Source organism: Scylla paramamosain, unplaced genomic scaffold (assembly GCF_035594125.1).
Source record: "Scylla paramamosain isolate STU-SP2022 unplaced genomic scaffold, ASM3559412v1 Contig3, whole genome shotgun sequence".
Taxonomy (NCBI): domain Eukaryota; kingdom Metazoa; phylum Arthropoda; class Malacostraca; order Decapoda; family Portunidae; genus Scylla; species Scylla paramamosain.
This window is the reverse complement of record NW_026973668.1, coordinates 3180001-3200000: the sequence shown is the minus strand read 5'-3', so window position 1 is coordinate 3200000 and position 20000 is coordinate 3180001. Positions and strand designations below refer to the sequence as shown.

General features: G+C 45.1%; 2 protein-coding genes across 6 annotated transcripts in view; one reads left to right on the top strand and one right to left on the bottom strand.

The window, feature by feature from the left end:
- LOC135096158 (uncharacterized) overlaps positions 1-3126 on the top strand; it is a 14204-nt gene extending 11078 nt beyond the window's left edge. For 2 of the 3 annotated variants that reach the window (XM_063997470.1, XM_063997471.1), the window contains exon 5: positions 1773-2716. In XM_063997470.1, coding sequence (XP_063853540.1) covers positions 1773-2097 — 325 coding nt within the window. In that variant the 3' untranslated portion in view covers positions 2098-2716. Of the gene's footprint in view, positions 1-1772; positions 2717-2748 lie in introns of those variants that run through there. The other variant, XM_063997472.1, reaches the window with a different exon arrangement.
- The window catches only part of LOC135096161 (uncharacterized), a 20036-nt gene extending 217 nt beyond the window's left edge, over positions 1-19819 (bottom strand). The window contains exons 1-4 of one of the 3 annotated variants that reach the window (XR_010264609.1): positions 19753-19819; positions 10437-18641; positions 9207-9430; positions 2612-2799 (exon numbers count right to left, since the gene is read on the bottom strand). Coding sequence is in view for 1 of the 3 variants with exons in the window: in XM_063997485.1 (XP_063853555.1) it covers positions 291-306; positions 9207-9430; positions 10437-10541 (345 nt within the window). In the remaining 2 variants the exon portion in view is untranslated. The other 2 variants (XM_063997485.1, XR_010264608.1) reach the window with 2 other exon arrangements.
- Between the last annotated feature and the right edge of the window lie 181 nt (positions 19820-20000).

Sequence of the window (20000 nt, the reverse complement as noted above, 5' to 3'; positions counted from 1 at the left end):
CCAGATGGTCACAACACCAGGTTCACACACACAAGGTCACCAGTCTGTTTCTCCCAGCCACAGACAGGGAAATATTACAACAATAACAATAACAAATTCCAACAGGTGGGAAAGAATCGCCAGCCACATTCTAGGGAGAGTCAGTTTCAGCAAAGGACAAACACACACAAGGATTATAGTGTTCTAGGGGACACTGCCCTCACAAACAGCAAGACACTCCCGTACAACACCGTCTCCCTCTGCCGTGCAACGTGATGTCCAGCTTCCCAGAAGATGAGCTCTGTCCCCTTTCAGGAATGACACAACCTGGGGAAGAGAGATACCTAGTCTGCTGCAAGGCACTGCACACTGATCCTCTGCATCTAAAGGAGCTGAGAACGCCCCAGATCGCGGTGGCACTTAACAACCAAAATGTACTCAGACAAATTGCCTACAAAACAAACAGGAGGGTGATTCACCTCTCACTGTAACACCCAAAACTCAGCCTGCCTCAGCACCGCCGAGGAGTTGCGTCGATTAGGTGGCGAGTGCATTGCAACCGACTACATTCGTAGGCAAGCTGACGTGGAGACTCCCACACTACACGTAAAGGCAGGGGCGTACTGCCAGTGGATCACACAGTGACTCCCTTTAAGGCGACTGGCCTGTCTAGCTGTAATCCCCTCCCAGTCTCCTCAGAACAACAGTGTCTGCCGTCTTATACCTGTTTCTCATGGCAGAAGGACCACGACTGAAGCGTGGGAATGCAGCTTGAATCTATGTCTTGGGCAGTGACTCACATGGGGGGAGAGGGGGAGGGATGGGGCAAGCCCCACCCTCTTACCACACTGGTCTTGCCTCCCACTCACAGGCTTCTAACTGGTATCAATAAAACAAGTACTTTCAGAAAATTCTGGTGACTGAACTATGGGGCCTGGGTGAACACTGATTATGCCTTTGTTAGGGACAATTCTTCTGCCAATTGTCAGGCAAGACTCAAACCGAACAAACGTGGAGAAGTAAGGGAAATTACTGGGAACACGAGTGACTGCGGGTGGAAAATCTTTCTCTCGTCTTTCATCTTTTTTCTCATTCTAGTCTGCCATCTTCCTCTTCACACTTTAATTTCTCATTCTAACTACACCCTACATATCAATTTTTCTTCTTTTCATTTTTATCAATGTTTCACTTTTTTGTTTTAACATAAAAAAATCATACATAAAAAGTAAATAAATAAATAAATAAATAAATAAATAAATAAATAAATAAATAAATTCACAAATAAAAAAATAATATATATATATATATATATATATATATATATATATATATATATATATATATATATATATATATATATATATATATATATAATAAAAGTAACACATATCAATAAATATTTTAAATGAAAATGAAAGAAATACATATAATGAAAATGAAAACAAATATATAAAAAAATATATGAAAATACAAATGATTACACAATAAAAAACTAAATTTAATAAGAAATAGCAAAAGAAATTAAATACAAAATAAATAAAATCCTAAGAATAATAATGAAATAAAAAGAAAAATATAATAAAATAAAACAAAAATTTAAAAAATCAATAAAAAGTAAAGCAATTATAAAAAAAAAACCTTGATGGCAAATAAAACATGAATAAAACAAAACAATAAATGATACAAAACAAATCATAAAAAACAAGTTATTAATTCCTGGAAGCAAAACAAACAAACAAACAAACTGAACAAAATAAATTAAAATTCAATCATGTTTTGGGTTTCCCTTCCAGATATGATGTCACTGCATTCCCCTGGGGCAGCATGGAGGCAGCAGAGTGGCGGCGCCTGCTTCACCTCCTGGCGGCGGCACCGGCCAGGGGGAGGTGGGGAGGTGTTTGGATACCAGAGGAAACCATCACGGAGGAGGAGGAGACAGAGCTGATGGACCTTGCTGACGCTTTGTTGGGGTGTGGGCTGTTCAGGTGTGTGTGTGTGTGTGTGTGTGTGTGTGTGTGTGTGTGTGTGTGTGTGTGTGTGTGTGTGTGTGTGTGTGTGTGTGTGTGTGTGTGTGTGTGTGTGTGTTTACCCAGTTGTGATATACAGGAGAGGAGCTAAGCTCATACTGTCCTGTCTCCATAACTGTTTTCATCCAGCTTTTCCTTAAAATCATGAATATTTGTAGGACACACCACTTCCCCTTCCAGTCCATTCCATGCCTCTATGCTTCTATGAGGGAAGCTAAACTTCTTGATGTCCCTTCTGCTGGTGGTTACTTTTAGTTTTCTTCCATGTCCTCTTGTTTCTCTTTTGTTCATTATAAAACTATCTAGTTTTTCCATCACACTCGGCAATCTGTACAATGCAATCAAGTCGCCTCTCTCTCGTCTCTTTTTCAAGGTTGGGAGTTGCACTCTAGCTAGTCGCTCCTCATGTGACAAATCTTGCAATTCTCTTATCATCTTTGTTGCTGCTCTCTGTATTCCTTCCAACTTTCTTATGTGCTTTTTTTCATGCGGTGGCCAAGTTACTGCTGCGTATTCTGATCTTGGACGTATCATTGTGGCGATTATTCTCATCATTTCAACATCCAGATAAGCAAAGACAACTCTTATATTTCTTAGTAGGCTTAGTGTGTGTGTGTGTGTGTGTGTGTGTGTGTGTGTGTGTGTGTGTGTGTGTGTGTGTGTGTGTGTGTGTGTGTGTGTGTGTGTGTGTGTGTGTGTGTGTGTGTGTTGCTTCAAATTATCCTCAGCTTCTTCCACACAGGCACCCCAGTGAGGAGTGTTTCCTGTCATATTCACCTGATGAGTGATGAATCTGATGAAGAGGAAGATGATTAAGAGGAATATGAGAAGGAAGAGGAGGAGGAGCAGGAGGAGGAGGAGGAGGAGGACCAACAAAAGTGCTAGTATTAACAGTAATATTCAGAGTTGTGTGAGTAATACAATATTATAAAGTTAGTAACACTGTTAGTAAGTAGTGCTAACAAGTTATTATTGTTACTACTACTACTACTATTACTACTACTACTATTATCATTATTATTTCTCATTTAAATATTAGACATTTAAATATTAAATATAAATATTTAAATATTCTGATTTTCCTTCCATTTTATTTGTGATTTATGGGCAAAAATTTAAACTTTTCTGTCATTACTTTTCTAAACTGTTCCTTTAGGTTACAACAAAAACATGTCTTGTTAATATTTGGGCCTGAATTAAAACTTATTTGAAGACTTTTAAGCTAACATACAATTTTATTTTAGAAAAGTATTCCCTTAAGTTATGCTAAAAACATGTTTTGTTATTTTTTGGCTGCAGTTAAAACTTTTGTGTGAACACTGTGATGGTGACACACCAAAACTTTTGTGTGAGCACTGTGATGGTGACACACCAAAACTTTTGTGTGAGCACTGTGATGGTGACACACCAAAACTTTTGTGTGAGCACTGTGATGGTGACACACCAAAACTTTTGTGTGAGCACTGTGATGGTGACACACCAAAACTTTTGTGTGAACACTTCCATGTTAACATAAAAAATAATTTCAGTATTTCAAATGTTGTCATTTTAAGTTATAATTAAGACACATATATATGTTTTGAATGTTTAGGTCAGTGGTTCCCAAACTGGGGCCCATGGCTCCCTGGGGGGCCATGTAGCAAAATGTATGGGGCCATAATCTGAGAATTTTAGCGGGTACGCAGCCAGTGTAGGGAACTTACATGTTCTGTACAAATGGCTCGATTATATAGGGAAATTGCTTTTCGGCACCTCCTACCATTTTCATGAACTTATTCCTGTTAGCCTGCATTCTTTCAACTACTCCACAAACAAAATATCGTAACAGACTTGAAGTGAAGCATGACCTACGGTGTGCTTGAAGTGAAACAAAACCATGAATCAAGAAGCTTGTTGATAATCTGTAACATCACCCTTCACACTGAGCGGAATGGGGATTCAAATGAAAGGAGCATGAACCTAGAATGAATGTTCAGAAGCAAATAGTCTGGGAGGAGGTGGGTGTGTGGCCACTTAAGGCCACACACCCACCTGTGTGGCACTTAATTATGATTCTCTATGACAGCACTTCACTTCAGAATTATAAAGTATGATTCTCTATGACAGCACTTCACTTCAGAATTATAAAGTCATCAGATTTGTCAGACTGAAAGATCAGATCATATGGATTGGAATTAATACACTTTTAAATCAGTAGAACTTTGTTTTACTTTTTTCCTGTTTATTGTTGAAACAGCTTTTTGCAATAATGTAATTTTTAATTACTCTAAATATGAACAATTTATAATGTGCATTATCTTCTTTAGTACCATTTCAATAATTATATGTAATTCAGCAAAGGCAAACTGCAAATCTGTTTTTTAATACTTAACAAAAGAAAAAATAACAAATAGAATTAATAAAGTTACTTGATTTCCTAGAATAGTTTTTATATGGCCCTAATGAATGTATGACTGTAGACAGTCAGTGTAGTGAAGGGTTATGCTTGGCGGTGGCCCATGGACAGTCAGTGTAGTCAAGGGTTATGCTTGGCGGTGGCCCATGGACAGTCAGTGTAGTCAAGGGTTATGCTTGGCGGTGGCCCATGGACAGTCAGTGTAGTCAAGGGTTATGCTTGGCGGTGGGCCATGGACAGTCAGTGTAGTCAAGGGTTATGCTTGGCGGTGGCCCATGGACAGTCAGTGTAGTCATGGGTTATGCTTGGCGGTGGGCCATGGACAGTCAGTGTAGTCAAGGGTTATGCTTGGCGGTGGCCCATGGACAGTCAGTGTAGTCATGGGTTATGCTTGGCAGTGGCCCATGGACAGTCAGTGTAGTCAAGGGTTATGCTTGGCGGTGGGCCATGGACAGTCAGTGTAGTCAAGGGTTATGCTTGGCGGTGGGCCATGGACAAGAATCATGTGTGGGAAAAGGGTAATGACAAGAAAAAGTCTGGGAACCACTGGTTTAGGTTATCATTAAAACTTTAAAGTTAAGGCTGACAGGAGTTGTTCTTTTACATTATAGTTAAAACTTTAATGTCAAGACCGACAGCAGTTGTTGTTCCCTGTATAGAGCCTTGAATGTTTTCCTTGATGCTGTGAGTGGCTTGTGTCTGCTCCTGAGCCTACAGTCACTAGGCCTCTCAACTAAAGCATTAATTGTGGCCTAAACATTACAAATAGTGTTGCAATTGCAGCCTAACAATGGCTTTTCTTTATGGTTGTAATTAAATGACTAACTGTCTGTTATTGTTAGGTTGTGATTACAAAAAACTTTTCAGACCACATCTGAAAAAACTTGATATTTCATGTCTCCAGGCTTCCATTTATACAACTTTTGTTGTGTTTCTTTTGCTTGTTAACAACATCAGTTGTAACAATGTGTGCCTCTCTAAAAACACTTACAAACTTCATGTTAATCTTATATATATATATATATATATATATATATATATATATATATATATATATATATATATATATATATATATATATATATATATATATATATATATATATATATATATATATATATATTTTGTGGATTTTGGTGAAACTTTTGCTGTTGCCTTAGACATATCAGAAGCTTTTGATAGAGTCTGGCACAAAGCTTTGGTTTCCAAACTACCCTCCTACGGCTTCTATCCTTCTCTCTGTAACTTCATCTCAAGTTTCCTTTCTGACTGTTCTATTGCTGCTGTGGTAGACGGTCACTGTTCTTCTCCTAAATCTATTAACAGTGGTGTTCCTCGGGGTTCTGTCCTGTCACCCACTCTCTTCTTATTATTCATTAGTGATCTTCTAAACCAAACTTCTTGTCCTATCCACTCCTACACTGATGATATCACCCTGCACCTTTCCATGTCATTTCATAGATGTTCAACCCTTCAGGAAGCAAACAGTTCACGCAGGGAAGCCACAGAACGCCTGACTTCTGATCTTTCTAAAATTTCTGACCGGGACTAGAGCAGAACAGACTGCATGTTGTTCAATGCCTCAACTCAACACAACCTTCCAGACAACTATCTCCTCTTCTTTAGTGACACTCAACTGTCCTTTACCAATAATGTAAACTGCAAACTTCACATCTCATCTCTACCTAAAACAGCTTCTATGAAGTTAGATGTTCTGAGTCACCCCCACCAGTTTTCCTCACCCCCCAAGTTGCTAACCGTGTACAGAGAGCACTTCACATGTATGGAGGTTCCACTCTCACCACTCTTCTGAACAGGGTGGATTCAAAAGCATTTCACCTTACCATCTCCTCTCCTCTAACAGACTGCCTCTCACCATCTCTTACCTAACTGCTTTTCTGATCCTGCTATCTGCCTGCCTCATCTCCTCCTGCAGGCTGTCCATCACTCTAATGCAACAGTGAAGCAGTATTGTCAATCATCCACCACTGTTCCATCCACCTCTGTAATGCAAGACCTAGCCAGTATTCTGTCTTTTCCTTTCATGGTCAGCTCTGGCACTCCCTTCCTGATTCTGTTTTTCCCTCCTCATGACTGGAAATCCTTCAAGAGGGAGGCATCAGCACACCTGTCCTCCAATCCTTGATAACCAGTCAGGCTTCTTCCTTCAGGGACTGGCATCTCAGTGGGTGTGTTTTCCTCTTGCTTTTGTCACCCTTGACCACTTCCCCACTCACTCACTGCTGCACCACCACAACACAGCCACCTCCTCCACAGTCACCACCACATCAGCCTGCTGCACCACCACAGCCACCACAGCCTGCTATGCCACCACCACAGCCACCACAACACAGCCACCTCCTCCACAGCCTGCTACACCACCACCAACACCACAGCCACCACAACACACCCACCTCCATCACAGCCTGCTGCACCACCACCACCACAGCCACCACAACACAGCCACCTCCACCACAGCCTGCTACACCACCACCACCACAGCCACCACAACACAGCCACCTCCACCACAGCCTGCTGCACCACCACCACCACAGCCACTACAACACAGCCACCTCCACCACAGCCTGCTGCACCACCACCACCACCACAGGCACTACAACACAGCCACCTCCACCACAGCCTGCTACACCACCACCACAGCCACCACAACACAGTCACTCCACCACAGCCTGCCAAAAGTAGTGGAGACAAAGCGGCGCCCTTTGAGAGTGGTGCCCCCAGTGCTGTGCTGCATCAGGTGTTGTACACCTGCAGGTGGTGTGGTTGGTGTCCTCCACACGTAGGGAATTGTTTGTAAGGTGTGTGGCGGCGTGAATCGCGGTGCAGGTGTTCTGGTGCAGTGAGCCACACTGGGGTGCCAGCAGGTGCGCCGTGACAGGTGTGAGGACTCGTTCACCACAACACTCATTCACCGACGCTGTGCTGTGTGGGCCAGGGCATATCAGGCAGTTAGTTTGGCACAGGCGGCATTCTGATTGCCTTTGGTTTTGACGTGTGTTGTAAGACTCAAACACTGATAATAAAGCTGCTCCACCCTGTCTCTCATTTCCCTGAGTCCAGTGGTGTGGTGAAGGGTCCCAGCACTAGTGATAAAGCTGCTCCACAACAGTCCTGCACAACAAAGAGAGTGGCTGGGTGCAGACTCTGCTGGCAAGGAAGCAACATGGGAAACACTTCAGGGAGAAAGACCAGCGGGACCGACAGTGGACAGCTGGATGACTCGGCAAACAGCCGGAGCCACGGGGCACAGAGGAGAGGATGGCCCGGCAAGACCAGACCCATCGCTGGCCAGGAGAATGGACTCAGCCGAGGAGATGCACACAAGCGTCCTGTGGGAAAGTGCCGCCTTGTCCCCGCAGGAGTGACGCTGAAGAGGACGTTGAGGAGAACAAGTCACGCGAGGTGAGCCACACAGCCTTCAGAAACATTGTGTCATTCTGTCTGCAGGTGATGCCTCAATAATAAGAGAATGACAAGCCACACTGACTGTGGAATTCCTTGCACCGACTTGAACAAGACCTCACAGTGGAGCAAGGAATGGGAAAGGGAGATCACTACATTAGCTGCTGCACAGAGAGAGAGAGAGAGAGAGAGAGAGAGAGAGAGAGAGAGAGAGAGAGAGAGAGAGAGAGAGAGAGAGAGAGAGAGAGAGAGAGAGAGAGAGAGAGAGAGAGAGAGAGAGAGAGAGAGAGAGAGAGAGAGAGAGAGAGAGAGAGAGAGAGAGAGAGAGAGAGAGAGAGAGAGAGAGAGAGAGAGAGAGAGAGAGAGAGAGAGAGAGAGAGAGAGAGAGAGAGAGAGAGAGAGAGAGAGAGAGTGAGAGAGCAGCTGGTACTATAAAATGTTATTGGTGTCAGTGCCAACTATTGTTTATGCCCAAGACAGTGTGAGTCTCTTCAGACAGACATACAACAAGTTTCTTCAGTAACAATTTCCTGGAATCCACTTCTGGCAGTCTGCACCGCCAGCACACTCCGCATCTCTGAGCTAAGTCTCCACCCAGCACCCTAAACTGTCAGGCCAAACAGGTGAGGTGTTGGGGAGGAAGAGAGAGAGAGAGGCGGTGCACATTACACATTACATCTTTAGTACACTGTAAGGAAGTATCCTGTTGATAATGTGGAAGTGTTGCTAACCTTCTCACCCACCGGATGCATACTCACGTGTGGCAGAATGTCTTCGTGCCAAACTGCACCGACGCCACCAACCCACAAGTGCGTCAAAAAACTTACCTAAATGAATTAAAAACAGTCAATTTTTGGGGAGTCAAAGAGGAGCATAATTTTCACAGAAGTGATGAATTGGCAACACTGCTGCTTCCCAGAATAGGCCGACTGTCAGGTCATTTGTCAGCTTCACCCCGTGACTCAGGCCGTCTGCACATAATCGGAGATGAGCGCTGATTTCAGATTTCCTTTTTTTCTTGAGATCTAATTGACGCATCACAATGACAATAGTCGCACTGTAAACCTCACAAAAAGACGGCTGTGGTGATGTGCAGTGCGCAGAATGGTCGAGGCAAAAATTCTGAGCTACGACGTTGTGAACATTGTTTTCTCATTTTGTACTTGTTTTTTGACAAAAAATGAGCAAATTACTTTTTTATTATGTTTTTTGTGACCATCATAAAGATAATTTCCTTGTTCACTTAGTGACATATAGTACATGATTACTTATGACTTTCAAAGGAAAGAAAACTGCTTCTGAATCAAAGTTTTGTAAGGCGTGCAGAAAGGCCACAAATGCCTACCAACACAAGTATTGGAAAGAAAACTTTTGAAACTTACTGGTGTGTGCAAGGGTTAATCTGCCACTTGTGCTGCAGCGAAGGTGCTGCCTGTCCTGCACAGCAGCACACCGCCACGCCAGCACATGCCACACTTTCTCCTTGGGGCGCCACCATCTGGTGCTGTGTGGCGCAGCAGAACAGACGTGGAGGCGTTGGCCAAGTGCACGACTGACGCGTCATGCTGGAGGAAGTGCAAGCCAGGTTCAATGGGAGTTGCACCGCCTGCAGAACCAAGAGTAATGAATACAAGAAGCCACTCAACAAAACCAACATCTTCTCAGTAATAACAAGTAAACACACTTAAACACTTCATCATCCTCACAAATCATACTTCTGTGAAGCAGAGTTTAGTGGGCAGTGAATGAAGGCAAGCAAATATGAACACAAATAGTTTGAAGCTAATGTAACAAATGTTTATGACAAAGAAATGGTTGTTACAAATGTATCCTCAGCTTCACCAGAACCACCTCCTTCCCCTCCACAAAGACACAAACACTAGTTACAGTGTTAGTGCCCATTCCATTGGTAATATTTCCAGCCAATACATTAAGTGGCTCATATTGAGAAATAATCCATTCCTTAAGGTGGGCTTTAAAAGAGTGTAAAGTTGGTGTGTTCTTGATTTGATCACGGATGGAATGCCAGAATATGATCAGGAATGTTTACAGACTGACAGGCGGTGCTGAGGTGTACGTACGTACGTAGGTGCACACAGGCAGGGGCAGCAGAGTCACGGCAAGCTGCAGTGCCACATGACTGTCATAATTACAGTCTGGACATCCGTGTTACAATTTCCTGTTTGTTGACATCAAACAGTTTTAGAATGTTTGTGCATTTAAAAAGTAGAACACATTTGGTGCACCCACCGGTGGCAACAAACCTTACAATTTCCTCCCGTGCGCTGAGCAGAGGCAACAAATGTGCAGGGTGCATGCTGCCCCAGAGAGGTGCACCACACTAAGCACGGGCCGGCACATGACCGCTGTACAGAGTTTTGGGTGTGCTATCAGGCGTGAGATCTCTGAGCTGGCAAAGTAGGGAAAGCATTCCTGACACCTTGAGACAAGCTTGAGACGTGTGTGCTTTGAACGTCACGTGGTCACCCAATATAACGCCCAAGACTTTGTGTTGAGGAGTTCTGCTGATAATGTTATTTGAGAAGATCAAGGATGGTAGTGTTTTAATACATTATCTACACAGAGCATGTAGTGTGCTTTACTATAATTACCTGATAACCTCTTACTTCATCACCATTTCTGAAGGATCTCCAGGTCTGGATTTGCTGCCTGTACAAGGTTATCAGGGCCCTCCCCACTGATGTACAGTGCTGCATCACCAGCACAAAGCATCACCTTAAGACCTGTGAGTGTATGGGTTAAATTTGCTGCCTGTACAAGGTTATCAGGGTCTTCCCCACTGATGTACAGTGCTGCATCACCAGCACAAAGCATCACTCTAAGACCCGTGAGTGTATGGGTTAAATCTGCTGCTTGTACAAGGTTATCAGGGTCCTCCCCACTGATGTACAGTGCTGCATCACCAGCACAGAGCATCACCTTAAGACCTGTGAGTGTATGGGGTAAATAATTTGTATCAGTAAGAAAGAGTATGGGACAGAATACTGCCTTGAGGAACTCCATAGTCTGCGCTGCCAGCACACCTCACGTCTCTGAGCCGAGTCTCCACCCAGCACCCTAAACCGTTTGGCCAAACAGGTGAGGTGTCAGGGAGGCAGAGAGAGGCGGTGCACATTACACATTACATCTTAAGTAAGCATTAACCCTAAGGAAGTATCCTGTTGATAATGTACAAATGTTGTTAATGTGCCACTAGTATTGCAGTGAACGTGCTGCCTGTCCTGCACGGCGGCACGCCACCACCCCAGCACCTGCCACACCTTCTCCTCGGGGCACCACCATCTGCACGGTGTGGCACGGCAGAACAGACGTGGAGGCGTCAGCTAAATGCGTGACTGACGTGTCGTGCCACAGGAAGTGCAAGCCTGGGAGAGTGGCACTGCCTGCAGAGCCAAGAGTAATGAATATGAGAAGCCACTCAACAAAACCAACATCTGCACAATAATGACAAGCAAGTTATACCACACTTGGCAATTGGTGGTGTCATTTTATTAAGGGAATGTTTGCCATAAGTGTGACAAATCAGTTTTTGAAATGTAAAGGTGGAGTGATTAGATCAACATTTGAGGGTATATTAATTACACTCCCTTAAAGGTGGACATGTGTGTGTGTGTGTGTGTGTGTGTGTGTGTGTGTGTGTGTGTGTGTGTGTGTGTGTGTGTGTGTGTGTGTGTGTGTGTGTGTGTGTGTGTGTGTGTGTGTGTGTGTGTGTCATGTGGTGTGGCACAGCTGTATATGGCAGGACTAGGGGTGCACTCTTCAGTGCGTCTGCCCACCCACAACCCCTGCTTGAAGCTTTCCAAGGTAAATGTCGTGCTCAGGAGAAGGAAAGGTAAACATTACATCACAAATAAAGTGATTTGATAAACAAAAATATTAACTTTCTCCTCCCCAACCTGATAACACATGATGCTGCAGAGAGAGAGAGAGAGAGAGAGAGAGAGAGAGAGAGAGAGAGAGAGAGAGAGAGAGAGAGAGAGAGAGAGAGAGAGAGAGAGAGAGAGAGAGAGAGAGAGAGAGAGAGAGAGAAGGTTTAACTGGCGACATGTCTGGTGTATCTGTTAATAATTTATGCTTGTTTTTGTTTGGTTGTTCTTTGCTGTTTGATGTTTTCTTTCAGCCTGCGTGTTCCCTTTCTCTGAGACTGACAACAGTCAAGTGCAAAATTTAGTTGCCAGCAGTGTCGGTGAAAATTAAAATGTTTTCTGTCACGAGCAGTCAAGCTTGGGTCACGGCACGGCCTCTGCCGTGAGCGGTGACCTCGGCCCTTGTGGTTGTGGTGGCGCTGAGTGGGACACTGTACATTCTGTTCCACAAACTCTGTTACCACCAGCAAGTTTTCAAGCAGATATTTCTGCTAACCCTGATTATGCAAAGTTTTCATGTATATAATCAGGAACATAACTATTACCTAGTAACCCAGACACATTTGCTGGTTGCCATGTGTTGCCTGGAGGCAATGATGCACATTTTGTCTGTTGCTGGGAAACAAGACTGTCGGATCACGTGGAACATGCACACCAGAGTAATGCATTTAATTTTTTTGCTAACAGCCAAAATCCATTAGGTGTGTGTGTGTGTGTGTGTGTGTGTGTGTGTGTGTGTGTGTGTGTGTGTGTGTGTGTGTGTGTGTGTGTGTGTGTGTGTGTGTGTGTGTGTGTGTGTGTGTGTGTGTGTGTGTGTGTGTGTGTAGTGGTGGTGTACAGGTAGGGGAGCTACGCTGGTGCTGTCCCGTCTCTACATCTAGTATTGTTCAGCTTGACCTTGAAGTCATCTGAATCTTGCATGAACCACATCTCTCTCCAGGCCATTCCATGTCTAATATTCCTTTCACAGGTGGCCTTTTTCAACCTCCCTCCCTATCCTCTTGAGTGTCTTACATCCCACATTATCATCCAATCCTGCTGGTCCACTTTTTCTAATCCATTCATCAGCCTACACACTACAATCAGGTCTCCTCTCTCCCTCTCCAGCGTCTGTACATTCAACCTTCTCAATCTCTCTTCCTATGATGTCTTGAAGACTTGGAACAAAATTTGCTGCTGATCTCTGAATCCTCTCCAATTTCTTTACATTCATTTTTGTACTTGGTGGCCAGGCCACACTACTGCTGCATATTCCAACCTTGGACATATCATAGCTACCATCAGCTTGTTCATCATTTCCTCATCTTGATACCTGAATGCTACTTTTCTGTTCCCCAGAAGGCTGTAAGTTTCACCCACAATCCTATTTGTGTTACTCTGGTGATAAATTACCAGATACAGTTCTTCTTAAGTCCTTTTCCATTGTTGTTTTCTTAGTCAGGCTTTTTTAGTAAGACAACCTTTGCTTTACTTATTATCAGACTCCCTTGCCCACTGTTACAAAGGCAAGCACAAGCTGCATGTGCCTCACTGCTGGCATCACCAAACACGTGCAAGTCCCTCCCGTGCTCCCTGCTGTGTTGGGGTTGTCCGGGGCATTTCTGTTCTGCTTGCTGCTCTGAGTTCACGGTCCAGTGGATGCCAATGATCACAGAGTTCATTATGTAGGGTTTGGTCCCACAATGCTTTCAGTTTCCATGGGCTTGGTAAAAATATTCTTGACTAGACCATCACAAGGAGTAACAAGCCTGGTGGATCAAGTAGCCCTGACACCAGACTGAAGTATAGTATTGTTGTTATTCTATCAGGATCTATCAGGACAGTTCTTCCACTGAACTGTGTCCCCTGCAGCTCATCAATATATAGTCCATGTCTCAAGTCCTCAACAGCGTCCTCCCGTTCTTGATGGTAAGCGGTGGCACCGAGCGGGTGCTGTGAAGTCGTGGCTCCAGACACAACTGCCTTGAACCTAAAGACGTCCAGCGGGGAATTAAGATTCAATGGATCTCTCGGCCGCAGGAATCTGGTGCGGTCTCCATCCTTCTCACTGAGTCCCACCGTCAGGAATGCCTTGTGCACGTGTGACGTGAATGTGCACTTTCGTGCATGAACCTCAGCAGTGCCCGAGCCAAGTCAGGCACTGCACCTGGACCTGTTAATAAGCAGTCAGTGAGGCTTAGGGAACCACGGGACTACTTTCCTCAACAGTCGTACACAGTTCTGAGTGGAGTGGTTAGGGTGACAATTCAAGCGAAAGATGAATAAATCACGGTGGGCGTGTTGACACAAGTCCACTCTCTCCACTCAGCCTGTGTCTGTCTGGTGAGTGGTTACCCTGGAGTGCTGATTGCAATATTCTGGGTTTTAATGAATGCGTGCTGAAGGCTCCTTAAATTACCCGGTGCTAATTTGAAATGACTTGGTAGTTTGGCCTTGTTATCCTTCCAGGGCAGACAGACATTATACTGACTGCTTTGTTGATCATGAGTGATGGACTTCTCAGACTGTTGCACGAGGCTTTGGTTTCTTGGTTACTTGCCGTGGTAGTATTCCAGTGTCACGGTCTAGTTCACACAGTTTGTTCACATCTTCCTTATGAGGCTGCTAATCTGGGTCACTCATTTTCTCCTCCACTGGACTGACTGCTACTCTGAGCACTGAAATGACTTCCACCTGGCCACTGTTATCAACTCTGTTCTTGTAGGTGCCACTCAGGCCAAAACCACAAACTGTAGGCACCACCATTATTGAGCCTGCCCTCTCATATCCAGGGTGGACTAACTCATAATAATGATCAGCCCCCATCAGGAGAGGGATGTCACCATCATTCATGAATGGGTTGGCAGGCACGCAGCCTTTGTGTTCTGACTGAACCACGTCCCTTCCCGGTCCTTCGTGGGTCGTCTGTTGAGGCCTCTCCGTCACCACCACTGCCCTCAGGGAGAGTTCTTTTCCATCATATTTCAAGGATACAGAAGCTATGTCATATTGGTGACTGGTTTTGCTTCCAGTAAATAAATCACTGGACCTTTAAGGTTGTTTCCTTGTCTATCAGTTTGTGCTTAATTAGGCTGATGAAGACAGTAGGATGAATGTTTTGTGTGAGCACTGATCCATCAAGGGCCTCAATTTAGTGGTCCCACCTCCGTGTCCTGTGGCAACATAAAGTAAGGTTGGTAAGACGGTTCTGTCCTTGGGAGTTGTTAGGGAGCCGTTAGGGTCAATGTTGTCGTTTCCCCCGGTGCAGCCTCAGTCTGTGTTGTTTGTTGCCTTAGGTTAACACAGAGGGCATGGTACTGCCTTTCCTCACAGAACTTGCAGTTTTTAGTGGTGGTGTTTGTGCAGCCTTCTGTGCCGTGACCAGGTTGTAGACGTGTATTGCACAGCCTTAGTTGCTGAGCTCTTCTTAGCCTTGAGTCAGGCTCTGGGTATTGTTGGCATTTAAACCATGGATGACTTTGTTTCTGGCAAAGTTTACACTGAGTCTTAGGCTTTTCTTCCCTGTTTTGCCCAACATTAAAGCCGTCTACTGCATGGTGTCCTGCCTCCTTCTCAGCAATGGGTGGATTATTTTCTGCGGTAAACATTTCATTCCTCAAACAATCCAAAGCTTCCTCAACGTTCAGTACATTTTCCTTGAGTACCTTGTTGTTTTCCCTTTTATGGAGTGGAAGGTAATCTATGAGGAATGTGGAGCACACTTCTTCCCTCCTGATCTTGTGTGCAGGCAGTGATTTGTACAGGCTTTCCCATCTTGCTACGAACTGCTGGAGGCTACCGACATCATGGTTAGGCTTCTGCAGACTGGCCAGTTCGGTGACCGGGACGCACCTGAGCCCGTCTCCCCTGCCGCAACTGTCCTCGACTAATGTACATGGATGGCTGCTCCAGAGTGTGGGGCCTCAAGTTTGAAGGCTGATATCAATTGTGCTGCCTCTGCCTCAGCTGCCCCTTCAGGTAGGTGAGCTTCAGGAGAGGTGTCAACTCTTTGTTTTGATGAATGGAGTGTTATTTATGTCCCACAACTCAACACACCTGGTCAGATTGCCATTAAAGGAGGCCAGGTTAAGCTTGGGCACTGTGGGGAGGGTTTCCTTGTTTTCCTGTGTTGGTGTTGTCTGAGTGACCTTCAATTTAGAGAAGATCAAATTCACTTCTTCATTCACGTGATCCTCTGCCTTTGCCTCTTGTAAGCTGGTGTGGTCCATCTGTTCAGTGATTTTTTTCATTATTATTGTTGGTTTTGTTTGGGATGGTTGTGATGGCGGTTGATTTGCCTCCTGCCACGCGTGTTAGCGGCACCAACCAGTGTTTCCAGGTCCTTGGTGGCCGTGGTGATACTTGCCTTCAGCGCCGCCCTCATTCTCCTCACTTTCTTTATATGCTCCATTATTTACTTTAGTGGGTGGTGCAACAAGTCTGAATATTATTAGGGATGTTGTTGTTATGTCGTGAGGCCCCAAGACCACTGCACCGCTGCCGGATGTCACTCGGGGCTGTTGGTGAGTGTTTGGCGTTTTCTGTGGCGCGTTAGTGACACGCAGACACTAGATAGACACGGACGGCACAGGCTGAGTCACCAGGGAGGATTTGGTTTGAAGGACCAGTTTGACAACCTAGCATACACCGGCTGAGGCCAGCTTATGGAATTTATCTTTGGTTAGGTGGACACACAGGAGCTGAGTACCTGTCAGCACACAGGCCTTTTTGTGAATGTATCCTCAACAGGAAGATTCTTAAACATCTATCACTTCACAACCTTCTATCTGATCGCCAGTATGGGTTCCGTCAAGGCCGCTCTACTGGTGATCTTCTGGCTTTTCTTACTGAGTTTCACCAAAGTCTCTAAAAGAGGTTTTGGTGAAACTTTTGCTGTTGCCTTGGACATATCAAAAGCTTTTGATAGAGTCTGGCACAAAGCTTTCATTTCCAAACTACCCTCCTACAGCTTCTATCCTTCTCTCTGTAACTTAATCTCAAGTTTCCTTTCTGACTGTTCTATTGCTGCTGTGGTAGACGGTCACTGTTCTTCTCCTAAATCTATTAACAGTGGTGTTCCTCAGGATTCTGTCCTGTCACCCACTCTCTTCTTATTATTAATTAATGATCTTCTAAACCAAACTTCTTGTCCCATCCACTCCTACACTGATGATACCACCCTGCACTTTTCCATCTTTTCGTAGACGTCCAACCCTTCAGGAAGTCAACAGTTCACGCAGGGAAGCCACAGAACGCTTGACTTCTGATCTCTCTAAAATTTGTGATTGGGGCAGAGCAAACTTAGTATTCTTCAATGCCTCAAAAACTCAATTCCTCCATCTATCAACTCAACACAACCTTCCAGACAACTATCCCCCCTTCTTCAATGACACTCAACTGTCCCCCTCTTCTACACTGAACATCCTCGGTCTGTCCTTTACTTATAATCTGAACTGGAAACTTCACATCTCATCTCTAGCTAAAACAGCTTCTATGAAGTTTGGCGTTCTGAGACGTCTCCGCCAGTTTTTCTCATCCCCCCCTGCTAACTCTGTACAGGGGCCTTATCCGTCCATGTATGGAGTATGCTTCACACGTCTGGGGGGGGGTTCCACTCATACTGCTGTTCTAGACAGGGTGGAATCAAAAGCTTTTCGTCTCATCAACTCCTCTCCTCTAAATGACTGTCTTCAGTCAGTCAGATGCAACATTGGCGCAATGTTGCATCTCTAGCTGTCTTCTACCACTATTTTCATGCTAACTGGTATTCTAGTCTTGCTAACTGCATGCCTCCCCTCCTCCCGTGGCCTCGCTGCATAAGACTTTCTTCTTTCTCTCACCCCTATTCTGTCCACCTCTCTAATGCAAGAGTTAACCAGTATTCTCAATCATTCATCCCTTTCTCTGGTAAACTCTGGAACTCACTGCCAGCTTCTGTATTTGTACCTTCCTGTGACTTGAATTCCTTCAAGAGGGAGGCTTCAACACACTTATCCTTCAATTTTTGGTGATAAAAAAAAATAAATAAATAAATTCAAAATAAAAAAAAGGGGGATGCCTGCAACTAGACAGAGTGATTAGCCTGAGTTTGGGCAGAATGTCCCCAAGGATGGTGGTGGCTTGAGGAGGAGTGCTGATGCACACCGGCAGCTGGCTGGAGTGGAATGAGAGAGTGGGTATATATCCAACCACTTCTTGAATGTGACTAACTCCCTGCCTACTGAGTGGATTGATATTAGTTTGCCCCAGGACGGTGGAGCTGTTCAACCCGGATCCTCACTGTTTCATCCACTCATCACAGTGGACTGGTATTATTTAGCTAAATTAATACCCTTCACCATTAATTTCCCTGTTGGAGCAACAGTCTGACACGCTGCACACTCAGATAACTCGGACGCTGCATCCACACCACCGTCACACCCTCGTGGGTGCAGGCCTGACCACAAACCCAAAGAGGCATGCCACAGCTTCTGGTCCCTGGAATCCCGCCTGTGTTATGTGCACTCGGCCACTCGTCCGGGTCACTGGGTTTCCTTAGCTGACCCGAGTGTCTATCAATAGTAGGCCGTGGGCGGACCAAGCCAGGGTCGGGTCTGAGGCTGTGTGTTCCTATTCGCACTCTGACAAGACCCAGCCACAGCACTTGCTGACTCACTGTCAACATTCACAGCACTCACAGGAGGCAGTGGGGATGTGCACACCCTGAACATCCACCTTCACAGATGCAGCATCAATATCAATCAACTTTTCCACCTTAACCTCCTCCTTCACAAACTTTGCTTCCTCCATGACACCCACACACAGGACCCAAGCAGGTTTCTGTCAGCATCAGCCAACAGGACATGGAAGAACACATCATCCTCTGCTGCCAAACCTGTAGTGGGCTGGAGTCAGCCAACGCTCTTAATGTAAGACTGCCCACCAGCACTGCCAGCCTCACCTTACTGACACCTGAAAACACAAAAATAAATTACTTCGCTCCTCAGACTCTCCTGTCAGGCTCAATAAAACCTGCCTTACAATACACAAGTTGAATCCTAATTTGCCTTTCTTGGTACACAGCCTGAGACATAACTCTGCACAACTTATAATTCAATTCTTGTGTAAATTAATCTTGACAATACTACACACCATGAGACGCATGCAACACCTCACTCACAACACACCACACAACACCTCACTCACACACCACACAACACCTCACTCACAACACCACACAACACCTCACTCACAACACCACACACACAACACCTCACTCACAACACCACACATGCAACACCTCACTCACAACACACCACACAACACCTCACTCACACACCACACAACACCTCACTCACAACACCACACAACACCTCACTCACAACACCACACACACAACACCTCACTCACAACACCACACATGCAACACCTCACTCACAACACACCACACAACACCTCACTCACCACACCACACATGCAACACCTCACTCACAACACACCACACAACACCTCACTCACAACACCACACACACAACACCTCACTCGCAACACCACACACACAACACCTCACTCACAACACCACACAACACCTCACTCACAACACCACACACAACACCTCACTCACAACACCACACACACAACACCTCACTCACAACACGCCACACGCAACACCACTGGCACTGCATCACCTCACTCACCACACACCACACGCAACACCAGTGGCACTGCATCACCACACACACCTCCCCACAGTACACTCCCTCCACACCTCCCACAATGCAACACCACGCCACCACGTCCACATAACCTCCCCAGAATGGCCACACGTCGCCTCCTCCACCACTTTTGCACATCCACTTCACCACAGCCCTCCTGACGACCACTACCTCCACGGGGAATGCTGGTCCTCCTTCAGGCAGCCTAACCTAACGTGCTCCTATCAACAGCCTTAGGACGCCTTCCCTTCCTCACATCTGTTATCGAGAAACTCCAGCAGTCCCCACATTTCTAACTAACAACATATATTATCAACACTCCCCAACTCGCATAATACACCTTACAGCCCCAACAACACGCTACATACCTGCTGTCATCTAGTCTAACACACACACAAACACACACGATCGCTTCTACCTCCCGCGTTTCCTCTCGGCTCCAACCAAAACAATCTTCTTCTTCTTGTGACCCTTTCAGTTTACTATAGCTTCTTAGGTTCGTTGTTTTCCTCATGTGCTCACAACCAATATAGTTAAATAAACAAAATTTAAAAGTAGCATTGTGGTCTGCCCACAAACTTTTATCTCCTTTCTTTAATTTTCCTAACTTTTTCTT